This window comes from Ciconia boyciana, chromosome 4 (assembly GCF_034638445.1).
Source record: "Ciconia boyciana chromosome 4, ASM3463844v1, whole genome shotgun sequence".
In the NCBI taxonomy this organism is placed as follows: Eukaryota; Metazoa; Chordata; class Aves; order Ciconiiformes; family Ciconiidae; genus Ciconia; species Ciconia boyciana.
In genome coordinates, this window is record NC_132937.1 from 22210540 (window position 1) to 22231127 (window position 20588).

The 20588-nt window shown below is 49.4% G+C and overlaps 1 protein-coding gene across 1 annotated transcript in view; it reads right to left on the reverse strand.

Moving 5' to 3' along the window:
• Positions 1–5574: 5574 nt before the first annotated feature.
• Positions 5575–20588, reverse strand: part of NOL6 (nucleolar protein 6) — a 35639-nt gene continuing 20625 nt past the window's right edge. The window contains 3 exon segments of the mRNA XM_072859677.1: positions 5575–5961; positions 7209–7310; positions 17650–17847. Coding sequence (XP_072715778.1) covers positions 5812–5961; positions 7209–7310; positions 17650–17847 — 450 coding nt within the window. The 3' untranslated portion in view covers positions 5575–5811.

Genomic DNA, 20588 nt, shown 5'->3' on the forward strand with positions numbered 1-20588 from the left:
TTTTAACATGCACGGAAACAACAGGCAATTAAGCCAAAAGGGAGAGACTCCAGTTAATAAATGAACACTGTCCTTCGCTCCTGCCATGCCCCTTGCTGGCACCTCTCTCAGCCCTTCCAGGCACATCCAGGAGCAACATGAACAGGAACAGTCTGCCTGGTACCTTCAGTGGCACAGGAGCTGCCAGCACAAGGCACGAGTGTTTCTGTGCCGGCTCGCGGCCAATGCAAGCGCTTGGCACCTTCGTTAGTGGCTGCAAACAAAGCCCCGAGAAGCAGATCCCCTCTCTCGCTCTCTGGTGAGAAGAGGCAGCAAGTTTGCTGAACCTGGTCACAATGCTCAGCAAGAAAGTGGAGTAATAGGGAGATCCTTGATGCATCCCCAGTTCATTCCTCTGCAAGAGCCCACCATGGCATCACCAGCCATGTAGCACCTCCCCACCATGCTCATGGCCAATGCTTATTTTTCTCCTAATGGCTGCTGAGCCTTTAGCACTTGGGTCTGGTGCAAAGACTTCCCTGCACTGGAGGCTGCATCTTTGCACCAGCTCATATGGTTTGAGCAACTTGCGGTTTCATCCTGCTCCTCTAGCACAGCCCTGGGGTGCCAGCAACCAGCATCACTTCCCCCACTGCCAAACTGCCCTTTCTTTCCCAACCCCAGCCTCTTTCCAGAGCACATTTCTCCCATTTTTCAATTCCCCCACACGACCTTTTGATTTTCCCTTCCCTGTGGTGCACCCTGCACTTGCTCAGTGCCACCCTCACCCCTTGAGCAGCATCACTCTGCCTTCCTGGGGAGACCACGTGCATCAAAATCTGCCACCTGCCAGAGCCGCTTTGCTACCAGTGCTTCCCAAAAGCTGCTGCCTTGGCTGGGGAAAAAAAAAAAAAAAAAAAAAAAAAAAAAAAATCACTTCAGATCCAGAGCATTTTCCTGATAACAGAAACCCCAGCAAACAAGCCATCCCCCAGCCAAGCAGCATGACCGCTGTGGGAACAGCAAACTAGGGGAGGATATTCCCTTTCTGTGTTCAAAAAACAGGCAATTGCTCCTTCCCCAGCCAACCATGGAAATTTAGCCTAAGGGTTTTCAAAAATGACCAGTGATTGTGGGTGCCCAAGCAAAATGCTCCCTACAATTGCCTTTATTTCCAGGAAACACATGCTTCTTGCATTCAGGGAGTCAGCCTGAAGCCAGACAGCCATGGAGACCTGTCGTGGTTTAACCCCAGCCAGCAACTAAGCACCATGTAGCCACTCACTCCCCCACGGTGGGATAGGGGAGAGAATCAGAAGAGTAAAAGAGAGAAAACTCATGGGTTGAGATAAAGACAGTTTAATAGGTAAAGCAAAAGCCACACACACAAGCAAAGCAAAACAAGGAATTCATTCACATTCATTCTGCTTAGCAACAACTAAAACATCAGTGTGTTATCAACATTATTCTCATCCTAAATCCAAAACATAGCCCTATACTAGCTACTATGAAGAAAATTGACTCTATCCCAGCCAAAACCAGCACAAGACCCCAAACCACCTCCAAAAAGATCTTGGTGGCCCTGATCAGTGAGAGCTGAACAGTTCAGAAGGCAGGAAAACCCCACAGCACTCAACCTGCTCTGATCATCCCATCATCCCAGCTGTGTTTCATCAACTTGTTTCCCCAGCTTCCTTTCATAAAGCTTGTGATTGCCACTCAAGGGCACCTGGCAAGCAGGGGTCTGGTGGCAGAAGAAAGGCTCCATCCATCACCCCCTCTCCTGAGCCAGCACCAGCTGCCTCCTAACCCCTTTTTCAGAGAACATCCTTGCAAAGCATGAGCTGACCCTTTTAGTAGAAAGTTGCCTAAAGGGTGGCTCAAGAAAAGGCCCACAAGGACCAACTTTTGGAAAGGTCTGCAAGAAAGCAGATACCGCTGAGCCCTGTCTGGGCTGACTCCATCCACCTGCTAAGTGTATCAACATCGCTCCAGCCCAGCCTTGCATTCGGAAACACCTCCCCGTTTGTGCTCGCCCCCCATGCATGGGAGACTTGCCGTAAAGAGCTTCAAAGGTCTCCTATCTCTCTACAAAATCAATGTGGTAGCAATGCCTATGCATCCAGAGCGGTGGCAACATGTCAAATCCCGTTGTTATTGCCTCAGCTCTGGCACTTCCCTCCCTTTCCCCTTATCCTGCCTCTTGCAACATGATAAGGCATGGGCTCTCCAGGGCAGCTCTGTGTTTGTACAGCTCTTGTTTATGGACAGGACCACAGCTAAGCAAACATCTGCAAGCAAACGAGTGCCCGCTCACTGTTCTGGAAGTGGAAACCCAGCACGGGTTGTCAAACAAGCGTGCTCTGAATAACCCAGGCCCTACCCCAACTTTCACAATAGAAATTAGTCACGGCGCACCAACAAGAGCAGTAAATCGGGCAACAGGAGATAAAGTTTGCAACGGAGACCTCACTTGTCCTCTCTTACGTACCTGAGACACCCCTTTCCTTTGGCTCCTGCCTTTCCAGGCCCATTAGAGGCACAGGGACCCTCTGCTCCTGAGGCAGAAGTGCTTTGCATTTTGCTTTAGATACCAACTGTTGCTCAAGAAGTCAGACAGCACCAACACCCGGTCCCTAAAAGCATCTCCAGGCTTTTCCAGCTAAATTTCGAGGTGGTTTTGTCTACCTACATTGGCCACGGGGGGTCTGATTTTAGCAGACGATAAAACATGACCCAGAACATTTGCAATGTTTGACCATACAAACAAGGGCTCCAGAATGGCTCAAAGGTGCCTTTAAATATTTGGATACTGGGGGATTTGGGGCATTGAGGAGTTACTCTTCCTCTGAAAGAGGAGGCAGGAGCCTGTGGATCAACCAAGGCTTCGGCAACATGAGGAGCATTGCGAGCACAGCTGGGATAACATGTTACTTGGGTAACTTTTGCTGACACAGATGTATCCCCTCCAGGTGATGTAAGCTGGGTTAGCAGTGGTCAGTTTTGCCAGTCTTAAGTGCATTTATTTCAAGGCCTTTGCTGAGACACCATTATCTGTCACCAAAATGGACCTTTACACCAGCAAACATCTGCAGCACAGGCCTGACCTAGGCTCACATCTGGCTGCTGAGCACAGTGGCATACCTTGTGAAACACTAGCAGGTTGGTACTTGTATGAGGGTTTGGTTATGAGTGAGTTCATTTATCATCAGTTAACTCAGCATCATTATTTTTTGCAGAAGGCTCGCCTGGACGCTGCCTGACCCTTTGCTGCAACCTACAAATGGCAGTGTTTTGCCCAAGGATGGAGGAGCAGAGAGGAGATCCAATACACAGTAGATTGAAGCTATGCATAGTTTTACGTCTTTTTAAAGGCAAAAAGGAAAAGGAGCAGCAATACAATACCTGACAGCATAACAGAAGCAGATAAAAACAGAGGTGCTGCAGGGGTACCCCTGCAGAGTATATCCTTTGCATACCCCACAAGCTACCCCACCATGGGAGCTGGGCTGGGGAGGACAGGGCAGGCAGGATTACGGCACTGCTCAGCAGCAAAAGCAGAGACCATCTCTCTGTAAATATTGCCAGGCAGGGAATAAGCCAGTGAGGGACCACATCCCATGACAGCCCCGGGGAAGGGGGAGCAGGACCTTGTGTGGTAGCAGGACCTTGTGTGGTAGCAGGACCTTGTGTGGTAGCAGGTGTGGCAGCAGGGCTGGAGGAGCTCTGCTCCTCTGCAAGCTAACGCAGGCTTCGGCACACACCTCTGCCCTAGGGAAAAGCACGGATATACAGAGTGAGGAGAGTGCCCCAGCCCAAAACCATTTACATCTGCAACATACAGCAAGGGGAAAAGCAAGGGAGGGAACGGGCAGAGCTCTGGCACAAGCAACTGGTGCAGCAACTCAAGTGTTGTCCAACGGATGTGTTGGCAAATTTACAGGATCCCAATGTCAAACTGCACATTCGGAGCAAAGGTAGATAGGCACAAAAAGCAGGAACAATCTGACTACCGAGGAAAATTACAGCCATCGCTGAAGGCAGACTGGGCGATTCCAACATCTAGAGAATGATAAAACAGAACAAAGAGAAGCTTAAAAATTAATCCTTAATTAACTGCCTCTGAAACCTGTTGAAATCACTGCCTGCATCTCATTCGCTAATGGACCTGTCAGCAGCTTCTTAGGCTGCAGGGGTCATGGTAGCAACAGAAACTGCTGCTTTGTTCTCAGGTTTGATATCTGTTTTGCCCACTAAGTGCTTTCAACGTTTTCAGTTTAGGTGTACTCAAAAAGCTCTTTCAAGCAGTAGGTGGGCAAAGGATTTCACCTACAGCCTCCCTCAGCCACCGGCACAGGGAAAAGAGAAAAATGTTTCTTGTGATTTTAATATAGCAGATATATCCCAAAACCAGGGATGCTGCACACATGTATCTATCCCATAGGACACACTGTGCCTCCAAACACTGGATCAACGGGCACCAGGTAGACACCATCAGCTCAGTGCCACATCTCTGCCACAGCCCACTTTCAAATGCTTCAGAGAAAACATTTGAAAAATAAGTTGTGAATCTCCTCCACAAAGCCTCGGACCTACTTCCAACAGCTGGAGAGGCCAGTAGGTTTTGAAGCAACAGATTTAACATCCCATCCGAAATGCTCCTTACCAAGCCACAACTGTCTACAGTTATCAAACTGCCTGAACATCCACTTGCCTTTCCAAGCTTGATCTATTTTTGGTTTCTGCAATATCTGCTGTCACCAAGTCTGTTTGATTTACTCTGTATGTGATTCACCCACACTTTGCTGTTGGAACATGCATGCTGCCTCCCATCAGAAGAGGGGATGGGAGTAGTGCATTCGCACCCTCTTATTTCTCTCTCTTTCCCCATCAGGAGTCCCCATGATCATTTCACACGAGAGAAATAATCCAACACCCCTGCTCAGAGTAGGGTCACCTAGAGCAGGCTGCCCAGGACCACGTCCAGTTGGGTTTTGAATATCTCCAAGGATGGAGACTCCACCACCTCCCTGGGCAACCTGTGCCAGTGTTCAACCACCCTCATGGTAAAAAAAGTGTTTTAAGTAGAATTTCCTGCATTTCAATTTACGTCTCTCATCCCATCATTGGGCAGCACTGAGAGGAGCCTGGCTCCATCTTCTCTACTCCTCCATCAGGTATTTTATACACATTGGTAAGATCCCCCTGAGCCTTCTCTTCTCCAGGCTGAACAACCTCAGCTCCTGCAGCCTCTTGTCATATGACAGAGGCTTCAACCCCTTTATTATCTTCCTTGCCCTTCACTAGACCCACTCCAGTGTGTCCATATCTCTCTTTTACTGGGGAGCCCAGCACTGGACACAGCATGCTAGATGTGTCTCACCGGGGCTGAGTAAAGAGGAATAACCTGGTCATTTTTGAATGGCTCAGTGTTTCTTTGGTTTTGCTAACCACTAGAATAACAGCAGCTGCTATGATCTCTCTATTTAACTAGGAAACTGCCTTCTAAATGCACACCTCAGCCAGAATTTTCAGGCCTTGACATTTTCATGTGAATCCAGCTTTGTTTCCTACAATGAACAGGAACACTTTCAAAAACTTTATCCCATCTTTATATTTTCTTCAAAATAAAAAGGCATTTGTATTCTTGAAAACAATAACAAGTCCCATCACTTTTCTGAACAAGGCATATAAAGATAAATAGAATAAAACACACAGTTCTGGGATTTAAAAAGCTGAAAGCCTTTCCTAGGACTGATTTATAAAAAGGAACGGTCCCAGAGTGAACAAACTCTGCTTGAGGATGGGTCCCTCTGACACCTCTCAGTGGCCTCAGATAGTCCATTTCTCTGTATGAGCTTCCATGCTTTTGACCAGGCCTTCTCCCAAAACCTCAAAGTCCTCCAGAATTGCCTCCACATTGGGAACGCAAACCAGCTCGTTGTTCAGAGTTGTCACCATCCTTCCTTTCATGCTGGAGACCTGCAGAACACACACAAACATTGCACAAATGGGAGCACCTGGTCAGAGCTGCTTCACAACCTCTGCAAGCCCCAAACAGGAGAATTAAATTGTTCTCCTGCCTCATCACATCCAACCCCTGCCACACCACAACACCCAATTTTCTAAGCTTCACTTCTCAACACCATCATTGCTCATTATAAGAGCTAATAAACTGCAAGAGTGGCCCTTCCAGCCCCTTTTAGGGTTTACCCTGGAGCCACAGTCCAAAGATCACAAGGAAGGAAGAGAAGCAATGGCCAGGGGCATGGTAGAGATGGGAAAAGAGTGTGCAGGTGCATGGCGGAGCTTGTGTAAGCAGAGCAGACAGGGTAGGCAAAAAGGATGACACCATGACCCTGAATAAGAGCTGCCTGGGCTCTGCTCTGCTCTCTTGTTGGGTGTCAAGACCTCCAGTGGGAAGAGATCCTTGGCTCCACCACTAAAAAAACCCCTCATGTTTAATCAACCCACACTCAGCTCAGATGCAAGCATCTCCTCCTCTCATTTCACCACTGTGAATAACTGGGTTTCACAACTGCAGCTAGGCTGAATGGCCAATGCCCTCTGGCCATGAAGAGAGGGGAGATAAATCACACAGAGACTGACAGCATAAAAGCCTGGGCTGCCAACTCTGAGCCATGAGTCACTGGTTTCTTTGCGTCTTGCCTTCATAGAAAGCAGCATGAATCACTCCAGCGTGCCTCACACCTAGCTTAACCACCCTCTAGAGTTTGCCAACCCACACAAAGTAGCTGGAAAATATCTCCATACATCGATAGGACTTGGGCACTACGAACCTAGGCTTGCCACCCCAGCTTCTTGCAGGTTGGGTATTTCTGGGTAAAACATCCAAAGCCAAAAGAATGGGACAGCCTGCTGCACACACCAAATGTCTTTGGCAAACAAGGCATCACCCACCTCCCAGGAGGGGACCAGAGAAGAGCACCTGGGACAGAGAGCTCTGTTCTGACCCATGATCATGGTGCTGGGGCTTGTCCAGGGACACATGTTCCCTTCTCAGCTCTGCTGATGACTGGGGGCACTGTGGCCACAGCCCTGTCTTGGTTTCATCCTTTCTAAGAAGGGACAGAAGTATGAGCTCCATTTCTCAAAGGGCTTTGGGGCTGATGAGAGTTAGACAAAGCAATTACAATGCAGAAGAAAAGCCCTCCAAGCTTTCAGGGCATAAAGGTAACATGAAGCTTAAAGTAGAGTCAAGAACTCACCTTAAAAGGCTGAGGCTGAAAGCTCAAAGGTTTCCACAAAACTGCAATCACTTCCCCACCATGCTTGTCGTAGAAGAACAAGGCGAGATCGCTGAAGGCGTCCTGGGTAGAAAACAAACAGAGGTTGTGCCAGACATCCCAGAGCCAGAGCCCATCCTTGATTCAGTCTCCTTACATAGGGACACACAGTAGCTCCACACCAGCCAGGACCAAAACTGCAACTCTTTCAGTGGATTCCCAACAAGGAAAGCAACTGGCAGCCCATGGACAGCCCTAGGTGCCTCCTGCTGCCTCTTTTCCCCCAGCCTTGATGGATACAGTGCACTGCCTCCAAGTTTTGCATGCAGACCTCATCACTGACTACCTTTTGCTGTCCTGGAGAGCAGAAACATGATCCACCACCTCCCACAGGCCTGCAAGAGCACCCAGAAATCAGCATCCAGCTTTAGGACATTGGACCCCTTAGGTGACAACCCACTGAGTGTTCCTCACCATGGTCCCCCAACAGCCATGTCCAAGATTTCACAGTGCATCAGATGGCAAGAGGCGGGCCCTGCCTAGCAGGCAATCCTGCCACAATACGTTTCACTATATAGGCAAAGACCAACCCCAGTCAAGATCTTTCACTGGAGGCCAGCATCTCAAGCTCTGCAATCTGTGCAACAAACGTATCAAAGCTCCTTCTTCCCCCAGGACAAACCCCACGTGTGCTGTCAGCACATAGTGTCCCAAAAGGAAACATAACAGCAGAAATTTAAAGTAACACAAAGTCCTGAGAGGTGCAAAGAGATGGAATGCTCAATGGAGGCACTGCAGGAATCTGCTCTCCTCGCTCCTTGTGTTTCAGCAGCTGTGTCTATGAGTAGCTCCTTTGGTAGTGCTGAGCAGGAGAGCTCAAAAAGAGATCTCGCATAAAGAGATGACTAAAGTCCACAGTCTGGTTTCCCCCAATGAGGAGGAATTAGGCATAGCAGGAGTGAAAGGGTTAACAAGATTGAAGTACTGAGAGTTTGGGTTATGCCTGAGGGAAGGAGGCTGTGTGTCAGGAGTAGGAGTGGATAGCATTGGAGAGAGATAAGGCGAGCGCGTGATTTTTTGTTGTGAAGAAGGGAACTGCAAAGTTGCAAAAAGATAGCCAATCGTATTAGCTGAAGGAACGCATGAAGGACGCGTGAACAAGACATATAAACCAATAAGAGTTCTCTCAGTAGCGCATGTACAAACAATTAGAAAGTATATAAGCCATGTAATAGTTCAATAAAGGGTCTTCGATTTATCCCTCGATCGGAGTCCGTGCATCAATCCGCTACACCCTGTCGCGGATGGAGTGAGAGTGCACTTCACTCGTAAGAGAGAAGTAAAAATATAGTTTATTGATACAAAATAGGGAGTTAACAAAGTTCAATGCGACAGTGTTTTAACAAGATTCGATGGCGAGGCACACTTGATTATTTACTGCATAGAGGACAGGGTCAGACAAAACTGTCAGGGAGACCCTCCCGTTGAGTCATGAGGTTCGGAAAGGATCCCCTTGCTTTCTAAACTCCTTCTCAGAGAGGAGTCTAGGTGCGGCTAGATCCAGTCCTAGTCCCAGACTTGGTCAACGGTTTATATCTAAAGGATTATATGTGCGCAGTCAATCCTTTATATCACTTAGCTAAGATTTCAAAGTTTAGCATGCTGTTAGTCACTTACCGAGGATCTGTTGCGGCAAGGAATCTCTCAACCTCGAGGAGTAACCTTGAGAGGCGTCCCTGCTCAAGGGGAGATCCTGGCATGCAGCCCGCTGCCGTGCAGGAGAGCTCAAAGGGCTCTTGGGCTGCTCACTATTTATGGGGATAAGATGATTGACCCATAGTCATATTTGCATGCCGACCACAGGTTTTAATTTCTTCGGTGGGCGTGTTGCACAATAGCCCTAGGCTATTGTGTTGTTATCTGTCTCCTGAATTCACTTTGAGCCGATGGTGCCATTACAATCACCACTGGTGATTATCACCTAAGCAGGGTTGCAGGAGATAAAGGCCGGGGGCGGGGGAAGCACACCGTCACACACCCCAAGCCCACCCAAGCTGGATTCCCAGCACTGCAAGAAGGCAGGGGATGAGCATTGCAGCAGAAGTAAACAATGCTGTGTACAGGCAACTTTTCGAACCCAAATGTCTGGCTCTACAGTTCAGCACCCAACACGCTGGTACCTGGAGATATGCATCCTGAGCGCATCTGACCAAGACAGCCAAGAAGCTGCTCCCTGACACTTGTTCATCTTGGTGGAGATTAACATCAGGCAATGGCACATATTTACCGGGCCAAGCGAACAGCCCACAGCATCAGAATAGAACAAGTTTCTGCACATGGTCTCACCAGCTTTGGAGCAATCTACTGCAAGAAACACAGACCCTCTGCTCCTTCTTCTCCATCCCCTTAGTTTCCCCCGCTGCAACTCAGCCACGCTCTTACAAAGAGAGGTCCCTGCTGGCATCATTGTATCATGAGGTTTTCATGAGGATGTGCATGAAAAAAAATCAACATCAAAGGCAAGCTTGGAAAGGGTCTTGTATGGACATACCAGGATTGCAGTAGGAGGAAAAAAACATGGATTTGGTTGGTATTACTAGTGATCCCAAAGGGTAGGGTGGCATTTTAAGAGTAAAGACCTGATAAGCAGGGAGGGGTGGTGTTTTCTGCAGCCTTCAGAGCCAGATTTATGAGTTCAGACTTGAAGTATCACAAACAGAGGGCAACACTATTAGGCCATCAAGCTGGGAAGAGCCTGAGACCTGCCAGCTCATCCCACTTCATGGGATCTTCACGGGGGCAAGGCTGATCAAGGCATTATCTTGCCAAACTGGCTAGAAAAACCACTGTCTAAAAATACATTGAGAAAGAGGCAACCTGTCCTGGTATTTCTCAGCTGAGAGTGACAGCTTACGCTCAGAGCCCAGTCAACAGCGAATACTCCTCCTTTTGCTGAAAGGCAAACAGCAGGAGGGAGGGAAAGCTCAACGAAGGGCAAGAAAGCTCAGGGCATGCTGACCACCAACATGCAGCTTTCCGAACCAGAGGGGAGCAGAGCATGTGAGAACCTGAAAAGGCCCCGCTACTCTACAGGACGAGGTCTCGAGTGACACACGATACTCCCTGCGAGCAAGCTATTTTTCACAGGCATGTCTCACTGGACAGGAATCAGGGGTATTTGCAGGAAAGGAGCCCTCCCAAGCTCAGTTCATTTCCCAATAAAACCACTGCTCAGCCTGATACCCAGCACCTTTTATCCAGATAGCAGAGAGCAGAGGGCAGATGTTAAAAGGACAGCATCCAGTTCAAAATCACAGCAAAGGGCAAGCTTCTGCACTTGCGCTGCTCCCAGCATCGTCCACGTGACAGCGCTTGGGCTGGCTCCACCGAGCTGCAGAGATGCACATTCAACTCTTGGGAAACTGCAGCATTAAAAGGGCCTGGTGTATTAGTCACCACACTTCTGTTTGTACAGAGGCTTGGGGAGTAAAAGTAAACAGAGTTCACCTCCCTTTCTACATCCCATGCTCCATGCCCAGTGCCACTGGGCTTGCCTGAGCCTGCAAACACCTTCCTCAAGGGAAAGTTTAAGAGAAAAGGGAGAAAAGGCAGGGAGCGCATTTGAACCCCTACTCCCTTCTCAAGCTGCTGTTATCTTTGGTTGCAATTCAGCTTTTAAGGCCCAGGGAAAGTTCTCCCTGCTCAGGAGGATCCCTACCATCAGCAAAACCTACAGCTGGTTCCCATCTCGCAGAGGCACAGGGGACCTGCAAGCTTGGGGCTGTGATTCAGAGGAGCCTAATAGTCCAGGGAAGGGGTACATGGCAGCTGGAAGAAGATTAGCTCACGGTCTGTAAGGAGCCATCTGGGTTGTTCAAATGAAAGGATGGAGAAAGGTGGTGAGTAAAACAATACCCTGATCTAAAATGGGACTACTGGATTAAGCAGCTCAAGCTGAAGCATGGATTTTGCAATGACATAAGCGCTCATTGCTAGTTAAGCAACTACATTGTTGTTGTTTAGGGGTGAGTTTTTTGGCCTAACCATTTATCCACCCATTTTTTCACTGCTCCTACCTATAACCCAGATATCTGTCTCATTACATCACAGCTGCTGGAAAAAGAGGAGCCATTTGGGGAGGTCTCTGCACCCAAAATACGCCTAGCAGTTCTTCCTGGTGCAACAGCAGTTCAAGTGGCAAATACATCAATCAACATTTGCTCAGTGCTTAGAACATTTTAAGTGCTCTCAGCAAGGAATCTACCAGTATAAAACCCTATTAAAGCTACTTACTTCCAACAAATGACTACATTTGTGGTTAACACTTTACGGTCCTTGTCATCCTACTGCGACCTTCCCTGATGCTCACAGGTTACATGATACAGACAGAGCCTTCCCCCACACCCAAACAGAGCAAGGAGCACTGTCGAGAAAACCAGGCTGAGGTTACTTCTGTGTCAGAGGGGTTTTAAAAGAGAAAATAAAGCTGAGTGTTAGGTTTGGGATTCACCTGGCAAAAGGTATTTTAAATTATCCAAACTTTTCCACCTCCGAGTGCCTCATCAGAGCCACATGCGCATCCTTGTCCTGAGGGTTTGGGGCAGTGGCAAAGAAGTATGGCAAGGAAAAAAGCCACTCATGTTCTCCTGGCTGCATTAGCAAACATGCCTTGTCCACCAATCCACCAAACCATCTGAGATGAAAGTCTTCAGTCGCTTCCTATGGGATGAATCCAGGGCAGACCTCTAGGAAGGCATTACTGACACAGGAGAAATGTAGCCACAGGTACCCTCTGAGCTCACCCAAGGAACACGAGGGGCTGATGCCTCGATATGCACATGCACGCCTGTGTGCATCCACCCCCAACCCAGGGCACTACGCTAAGGGTCACGTAGCTCCTCTGAAGCTGTAAGAGCGTGGAATTTCCTGCCACCTCTGCCCCTCCGAGGGCATAGAACCAGACAGGAAGGTTTCCTCCGTGCTACGAGAGCCCACAGAGCTTTTTCAGTTCGTCTCTGCCTGTCTGGAAGTCTCCATAGGAGGAGTCATGCCTGTCAGTCAAAACAGGACAGGAACAGTCTTACCTGAAAAGATTTCACCAGTTCCACCTACCTTTTGTAACCACAGCTTACATATTGTAAGAGACCAAGAACTTTTACTATCATTAATTCCTTCCTAACGTGCAGTAGCAAGATACACGTACCTACACTGTGGGAGGAAGAAAGGGAAAGGCTGTAAGTCTTCCAGATAGGTCTTGTCTGAAGGTGCAAGAAATGCAAAACATTGCTTTAGAGGGAAGGATGTTTACAGTAAAGCAGGAAACATTTTCCTGCTCATCTGCACAGGAAAGATCTCCCATGTACAAGATGGGCAGCTCCTCTGCCACGAGCTCTCCGATAGACATGTGCAGCCAGAGAAAGCTAAATCTCAGTGAAAGAGAGCGCTTTGCATCCAGTGACCCACTGAGACCAAAGACCCGATAAGAAATGTTAGGTCTTTTAACAGCCATTATAGACACACAGATGCACATGGCACAGGCAGCTTCATCCGATTTTCCCCACCATGAGAGAACAGCTCTGGACCCTGGGGAGGCGACCAGAGCCTTTGGGCTTTGTGAGCTCCTGAATGCATGCAGATGGGCATGGCAAGTATATCCACAGGACTCACTGGATATGGGCGGAAAGATTGTCCCTTGAACTCAAGGATAGCCAGCCAAGCCACCCTGGAGTAAGAGCTGCGCTGGCTGAGCCTTCCCACACCATGTCCCCAGCAAATGGCTGAGGGTTCTGCAGCTCAACACAGACCAGCAGTCATGACAGAGATCCCACAGGAGCCTCATTTGAGACACTTAAAACTTAATTTAGCCTTGCTGGAGAATCCCCGCCGGGACTGGACCCAGGGTTTGCTCGCTGAGGTGCTCGAGACCATAGGTGCTGGTGAGGCTGGTGATGGGCTGAAGCTCCAGGGAAGCCCTCTCTGCAGGACATCTGGCACCTGCTTTCCCTCAAAAACATCTGTCTGCAAAGCCTTCTCATCTGGACAGACTCCCAGAACAGGCCTTTTCTATCAAATCTGTCCTGGAATTGAAGAATTTGCCATCTGAATCCCATGACCAGCCTTTCATCTCTACCCAGAGCCTCCCAGGCACCACAGCAACTTGATCAGACCAGCTCCTGCAGCACATCTCCTTGGAGCACAAAAAATTAAAGCAGTCAGGACTCAACACCTCCCCTCCTTTCATTTTCTCCTCTGATTAGTCTCCTTGGAGAAGGCACACAGCAATCCTTTGGCTCCAGAGCACTCCTGCTTTGCTAACCCCTTTGATTTGAGAAGAACAGGAACCTCTCAGAAGCAAACAGGTTGGACAGGAGAAAAGTGGGTCTCCTGGTTACTGGGCCAAGGACACTGGGGAAGATGATACTCCCTGCCCCTCTCAACTCAATCAATATGCCCGAGCATTTAAATCCCTTTTTCACATGGCAAGCTCAGAAAAGGGCAGATGTTTCTTTTCTGCCCATAGAAGAGAACAAAATCCCACAGCATCGCTGTGTGGCAGATGTCTCCATTCGTTGCTATAAACCCACCACGGCTGCACTGTCAGCCTCGGCTACAACCCTGTTGCTCAATTCTGTGGTTTGTGCTATTAAGGGATAGCAAATTACTCTGAATCGAAGCCAGCCAGTTCCATGTCCAAGTGCCTTCTCATCCAAAATCTTTCGTAAGGATTCACTGCTGTCACCACAGTCCTTTCCGGCACCAACTTCTTGCTGTGTTTAGATCACCCCAGGGAATCCCAGCCTTCAGGATGAGGATGAGCTGAACACTGCTTTGAGAAGCAAACACCAGGGAAGGAGAAATGCAAAGGTGCTGGAGAGGCTACCAACCAAAGCCAGGTCAAAGCACAAAGCCAATGCAAAGGTCTTGCCTTCAAGCAACAATGCTGGTACACTGAGACATGAAGCTGGATGATTTCTGATGGGGTAGTTTCGACCAACAGTATGCATCACCTGCTTGCTGGTGACCCTGCAGTAAAAAGTCAGCTTTTGAGGCCCTCCAACACAGGTGGACATGGCTGAGTTACTGGAGAGCATGTGCAGCATCACCTCTTTGATTTTTCCAGAAGAAACACCTGTTTGCCCAAAGAGAGATATTCATCAACCCCTTCAGGTCTGCCTGCTACTGATCGGGAAGCTACAAGAGACAAGTGAACTGGTACTGCAAGATACCTCCAATACGATGGCCGCAAGGAAACACAGCCATACCTATATCAGAGCCTTCAAGAGGAGGAAAAGCCCCCCAGCCAGGGCTGCCAAGGCAGATTTCAGGCTCTCTACCCCATAGTTCGCTCTTCGGAGAAACCTGTGACAGGTTCCTGCGCTGCTCCTCCCAAGCATCCTCAGGCCACAGAATGAGAGACACCAAGCGAATGCAACACTGCTTCCAACGAGGCAACGTGACCTTTGCTCATATGCATGTTTCTTCATTGGGATGTTCGTATATTGGATTTAGGACCAGCTGTAATTTGTAACCCAACCAAACCCTATTCTGAGTCTATTATTACCTGTATTAGAGAAAACAGACAGTAAAAGTTCAGCCTGGATGTCATAATTGACTGGATCAATTAAGTCATAATTGCTTAAATAATTAAAATGAAAGCTGCTTTCCAGGGAAGTCTCTTCTGCACCTTTCACTTCTGGAGCCATTTGCTGACACCAAGTTGACTAGAAGCACAAAAAAGTCCCATAAACTGCAACACACCCCGATGAGTTTCCTGATCAAGTGCTTCGATATACAGCATGATTTGCTGCAAGCCCGTTAACAGCCTCCCCAAGGAGCTGCTCCCCATCAGCTCGTCCAACAGCCTCCAGTTCCTCTTCGAGCACGAAGTCAGCCTCCTGCCACGTCTCCGTGAGAGTCACTTAGCCCCGATCCCTCCGGAGATGCAGAGGCTCCGGCCCCATGCATGCAGGCACCTCCAGAGCCTTGGCAGCTGCTGAAAGGCTCCGTTCAACTCTAATCCCCTCCTTCCAGCATGGCGTGGAGAGGGATTTCAGGCTTAAGAAACTCCATTTGCTACCCAGATCTATGCCTCTTGGTTGAGGTTTCATTGTGGCAGGTCAAATCCTCATCATACAGGGAACAGAAGAGAGGGGCTGGTCTTGATATTCCTCCTCAGATCCAGACACCAGGAAAGAGTGAAATAGTGAACAGTTCCTGATCGCTGTGCTTCCTGCTCCCTTTTAAAAAGTCTTGTGCAGGGTGCTTCTCCCCCTCCTTCTTGCATATCCTGGACCTCAAGAAACACCCCAAATAATCTCTTCAATGTGTCCTGCAGGACCTCCAGCTTCAAAACCACCTTCCTTCTCCAAGGTAGGAGAGCACCGAGCACCTCTTCTCCCCTCTCTTCTCCTCCGTGACTTTCCAGCTAAACAAGCAGCACTACTTGCAGGGAAATTGTGGGACAATTTTGAGGTCTTCCTCAATTTAAAGAGGTCTTGCATGCATCCCTGTCTCTCACTTCCTTGCCCCCCCCAAGAGTGTCCCAACCTTCTGTGGGTGACAGAAGGACCAAGCTTGCACCTTGCTAGACCTGGCAGCTCTACTGAAGCCACAGCAGATTCCCATAGACTGGGCAGAGATCGGCATGAAATGCAGCTGGCAGGTGGCGCGGGAGGTAATGGGGCTGTGCCTAGGGTTGAGGAAATCTTCAAAGAAACCCTTCCAAGTTTTCTTTGACCACCTCCTAAGCTGCCTGGGTTAAGGTGAAAGGGGAGGTTGAACCTAAAGGGCCCAGCATCTTCCAGCCTGAACTGGCGTTTTAATTCAGGCACCTCTGCAATTCCTTCTGTGGACCTGGAGGCAAGATCTGGCCCTTTCTGCTGTCCCTCCTTGCAGCTGCCACCACCACTGAGCCTGGTAGCAGCAGCACAGAAACACTCGGTGGCTGTACAGGATCAGCCAACTTGGGGACCAGCAAAAGCTAAACCCTGCAGAGCCTGCAGGAGTCACCCCAGGAAGAGAAGAAACGCTACCCAAAAACTATTTTTCTTTTGCAGGCACACCTCCTTCCCCAATGCAAGCTTGGAGAGAAGCTGATACCAAATCTTCAGGCAAGAGAAGCATACAGGAAGGTGGACAAAACCCTCCTGGTGTGTCGTCAGTCAGGAGAAGGGCAAGAGGAAAGCCCTCTGACCTGCCATGCTGCCTGGGAGGGCCAGCCAGGAGCTGCCAGAGCACAGCTAAAGCTGGAGCCCCCCCCAGCTCCAGCTCTGCCTTCCAGCAAGCTGCCACTAGCACAGCCCGGCTGCCACAGGGACCTGAGGAGCCAACACATGCTGCAGTAAAGGAAATCCCAGTCAGATATTAGGAAACAAATTTTCACAATGGTGGCCAAACATTGGGACAGGGAGGTGGGAAATCTCCATCCCTGGACACAGTTGGCATGCAACAGGACTGGGCTCTACGCAGCCTGTTCTAACGTCAAAGCTGGCTCTGTCCTGAGTGGGGAACGGGGCCGGAGGCCTCCACAGAACCATTCCTGCCAAAGCCAGCCTACGATTCCTATGGCAGTTCTGACACTACTCACAGCACTTCTGTGGATAAGGGATGACGGCACTTGAAAGTCGAGCCAGGTTTTGAAAAAAGGGCATCACAGTCCCACCTCCCTGCACACTAACATTTACTCAGCTACTGCACGCAAAGCTGGGAAGGGCTAAAGAGGCGGACGCTGCACATCTGCAAAGTACTGGCTGTCCAGATCCGCTGTGCATCACCACTGCCACCCAGCATCTTGCATATCTCCCCAGCTTGCTGAGACTCTGGCATGGCTACATGGTGGAAAAATGCTAGGTTGATAACTTTGGATACTGATGTTCTCTATACACCCACATTACCAACTTCCCCTGCCATCATGCATGTAACCAGCCCCAAAGAAACCATCCTGTGACCAATATTCAGCCTCTATAGCCCATGCAACCACTGGCCTAACAGCAGGAGCCCTACTGGTACCATGCCATGGATTCCTGTACATCCCCCCAGAAAACACGGGTAGCTACTGTCCATCATGCCCCCCAGTTGGTGCAAGAAGCCATGAAAAGTCAATTAACAGACTAAAGACAAATGGCTTAAAGATACTTTTGCACTGCAATATCATATTCTTCAGCAAAAGCTCCAGGTGCTTTGTATCTGAGGTCATTCTCACATCAGCAGCACTCCCATTTCCATGGAACAGGTGATGCATTCACCAGGTCTTCTGCTGAAGAAGCGATTTCAGACGCCCACAAAGAGTGACCATCACATGTAAAATACCTAAAGATGTCACCAACTAGGTCCTGCAGTAGCAGGCAACTAATGACCTGAATGCCAGAAAGCAGCTCCCCCTTAGGCAGGTAGCCCCTGTGCCTCCCCAAAGGGCCATGCTTACTCTTAGCTCCTGGAGGTAGCACTGTACGGGGTCATAATCCACCACAGGAAAGAGGATCTTCACTGCAGTGCTGTTCTTCACCACACCACGGGAAAACGACTTTAGTGGCCGGTCCACGCTCTCCAGATGCCGAGGAATCTGGTTTGGATTCAGGTGGATTAGGACATCATAGAAGTCCAAAGGAGGGCGGAAGACCACCTGCAGGGAGAAAAGACCAGTGCTACTCAATATAGGACACAGGTGGGAAACCTCTCATCTCTGCTGCTCAAGTCCTTGCTTGCGTTTGGAGGAGCCTTCTTCCTCCAGCTACAGGAGGCTTCACGCTCACAAGCTCTTGTCCTACTGGGGGACTTCAACCACCCCGACATCTGCTGGAAAAGTGGCACGGCAAGCTGTAGGCAGTCCAGGAGACTCCTGGAGTGCATTAAGGATAACTTCTTAACCCAGGTAATAGACACCCCTACCCGAGGGGATGCAATACTGGACCTGATGGTCACCAATGCAAGTAAGCTCATCGGTGACGTCAAGATTGGAGGCAGCCTAGGCTGCAGTGATCACGCATTGGTGGAGTTCACAGTCCTGAGGGATATGGGACAGGCAAAGAGTAAAGTCAGGACCCTAAATTTTAGGAAAACAAACTTCCAGCTCTTCAAGGAGTTAGTCCATAGGACCCCCTGGGAAACGGTCCTCAGGGACAGGGGAGCAGAACAGAGCTGGCAGATCTTTAAGGATGCTTTCCATAAAGTGCAAGAGCTCTCAGTCCCCAGATGTAGGAAATCAGGCAAGGAAGGGAAGAGACCAGCATGGCTGAGTTGAGACATGCTGGTCAAACTAAAGAGCAAGAGGGAACTGCACAGGCAGTGGAAGCAGGGACAGGTAATCTGGGAAGAGTATAGGGACGCTGCCTGCTTGTGTAGGGATGGGGTCAGGAAGGCCAAGGCGCAGCTGGAGCTGAACTTGGCAAGGGATGCAAAGAATAACAAGAAGGGCTTGTACAGGTATATCAACCAGAAAAGGAAAGTTAAAGATAGCGTACCTCCACTGATGAACAAGAATGGTGACCTAGTATCAACAGACGAGGAGAAGGCTGAGGTACTCAACAACTTTTTTGCTCCAGTCTTCTCTGGCAACCGCTCTCCTCACCCCTCCCGAGTCAATGGACAACATGTTGGGGACCAGGGGGGTAAAGCCCCTCCCACTGTAAGGGAAGATCAGGTTCATGACCACCTGAGGAACCTGAACATATATAAGTCTATGGGACCTGATGAGATGCATCCCAGAGTCCTGAGGGAATTGGCTGATGTAGTTGCCAAGCCACTCTCCATGATATTTGAAAAGTCATGGCAGTCAGGTGAACTCCCTGGTGACTGGAAGAAGGGAAACATTGTGCCCATCTTTAAAAAGGGTAGAAAGGAGGACCCTGGGAACTACCAACCTGTCAGCCTCACCTCTGTGCCTGGGAAGACCATGGAACAGATCCTCCTAGAAGCTATGCTAAAGCACATAGAGGACAGGGAGGTGATTCGAGACAGCCAACAGGGCTTTACCAAGGGCAAGTCCTGCCTGACCAACCTAGTGGCTTTCTACGAGGGAGTTACCATATCAGTGGACAAGGGAAAAGCAATGGATGTCATCTATCTGGACTTCTGTAAAGCCTTTGACACAGTTCCCCACAACATCCTTCTCTCTAAATTGGAGAGATATGGATTTGATGGGTGGACTGTTCAGTGGATAAGGAATTGGTTGGATGGTCGCATCCAGAGGGTGGTGGTCAACGGCTCAATGTCCAGATGGAGATCAGTGACAAGTGGTGTCCCTCAGGGGTCCGTACTGGGACCAGTGCTGTTCAATATTTTCATCAATGACATTGACAGTGAGATCAAGTGCACCCTCAGCAAGTTTGCAGATGACACCAAGCTGAGTGGTACAGTTGACATGCCAGAAGGACGGGATGCCATCCAGAGGGACCTGGACAAGCTGGAGAAGCGGGCCTGTGTGAACCTCATGAGGCTCAACAAGGCCAAGTGCAGGGTCCTACACCTGGGTCGGGGCAATCCTCGGTTTCAATACAGGCTGGGGGATGATGTGATCGAGAGCAGCCCTGCGGAAAAGGACTTGGGGGTACTGATGGACGAAAAGCTGGACATGAGCCAACAATGTGCACTCGCAGCCCAGAAGGCCAACCCTATCTTGGGCTGCATCAAAAGAAGTGTGGCCAGCAGGTCGAGGGAGGTGATTCTACCCCTCTACTCCCCTCTGGTGAGACCTCACCTGGAGTACTGTGTCCAGCTCTGGAGCCCTCAGCACAAGAAGGACACGGAGCTGTTGGAGCGGGCCCAGAGCAGGGCCACGAAAATGATCCGAGGGCTGGAGCACCTCTCCTACGAGGACAGGCTGAGAGAGTTGGGGCTGTTCAGCCTGGAGAAGAGAAGGCTGTGGGGAGACCTTATAGCGGCCTCCCAGTACTTAAAGGGGACCTATAGGAGAGACAGGGACAGACTTTTTAGCAAGGCCTGTTGTGACAGGACAAGGAGCAATGGTTTTAAACTAACGGAGGGCAGATTTAGACTGGCTTTAAGAAAGAAATTTTTTACAATGAGGGTGGTGAAGCCCTGGAACAGGTTGCCCAGAGAGGTAGCGGATGCCCCATCCCTGGAAATGTTCAAGGTCAGGTTGGATGGGGCTCTGAGCAACCTGATCTAGTTGAAGATGTCCCTGCTCTTGCAGGGGGGTTGGACTAGATGTCCTGTAAAGGTCCCTTCCAATCCAGAGCATTCTATGATTGTATGATTTTATTCCCCTCTCCTTAGAAAGCAGTAAACCAAAGCCAAAATTCTTGTGAGACCAACGTCAGAAGTTTGCCAAAAGATCCACAGGAAAAACACAGCTATGCTAGAGCCACGGGGAGCTCCAGCCCATACTGGCCACCCCATTCTCTC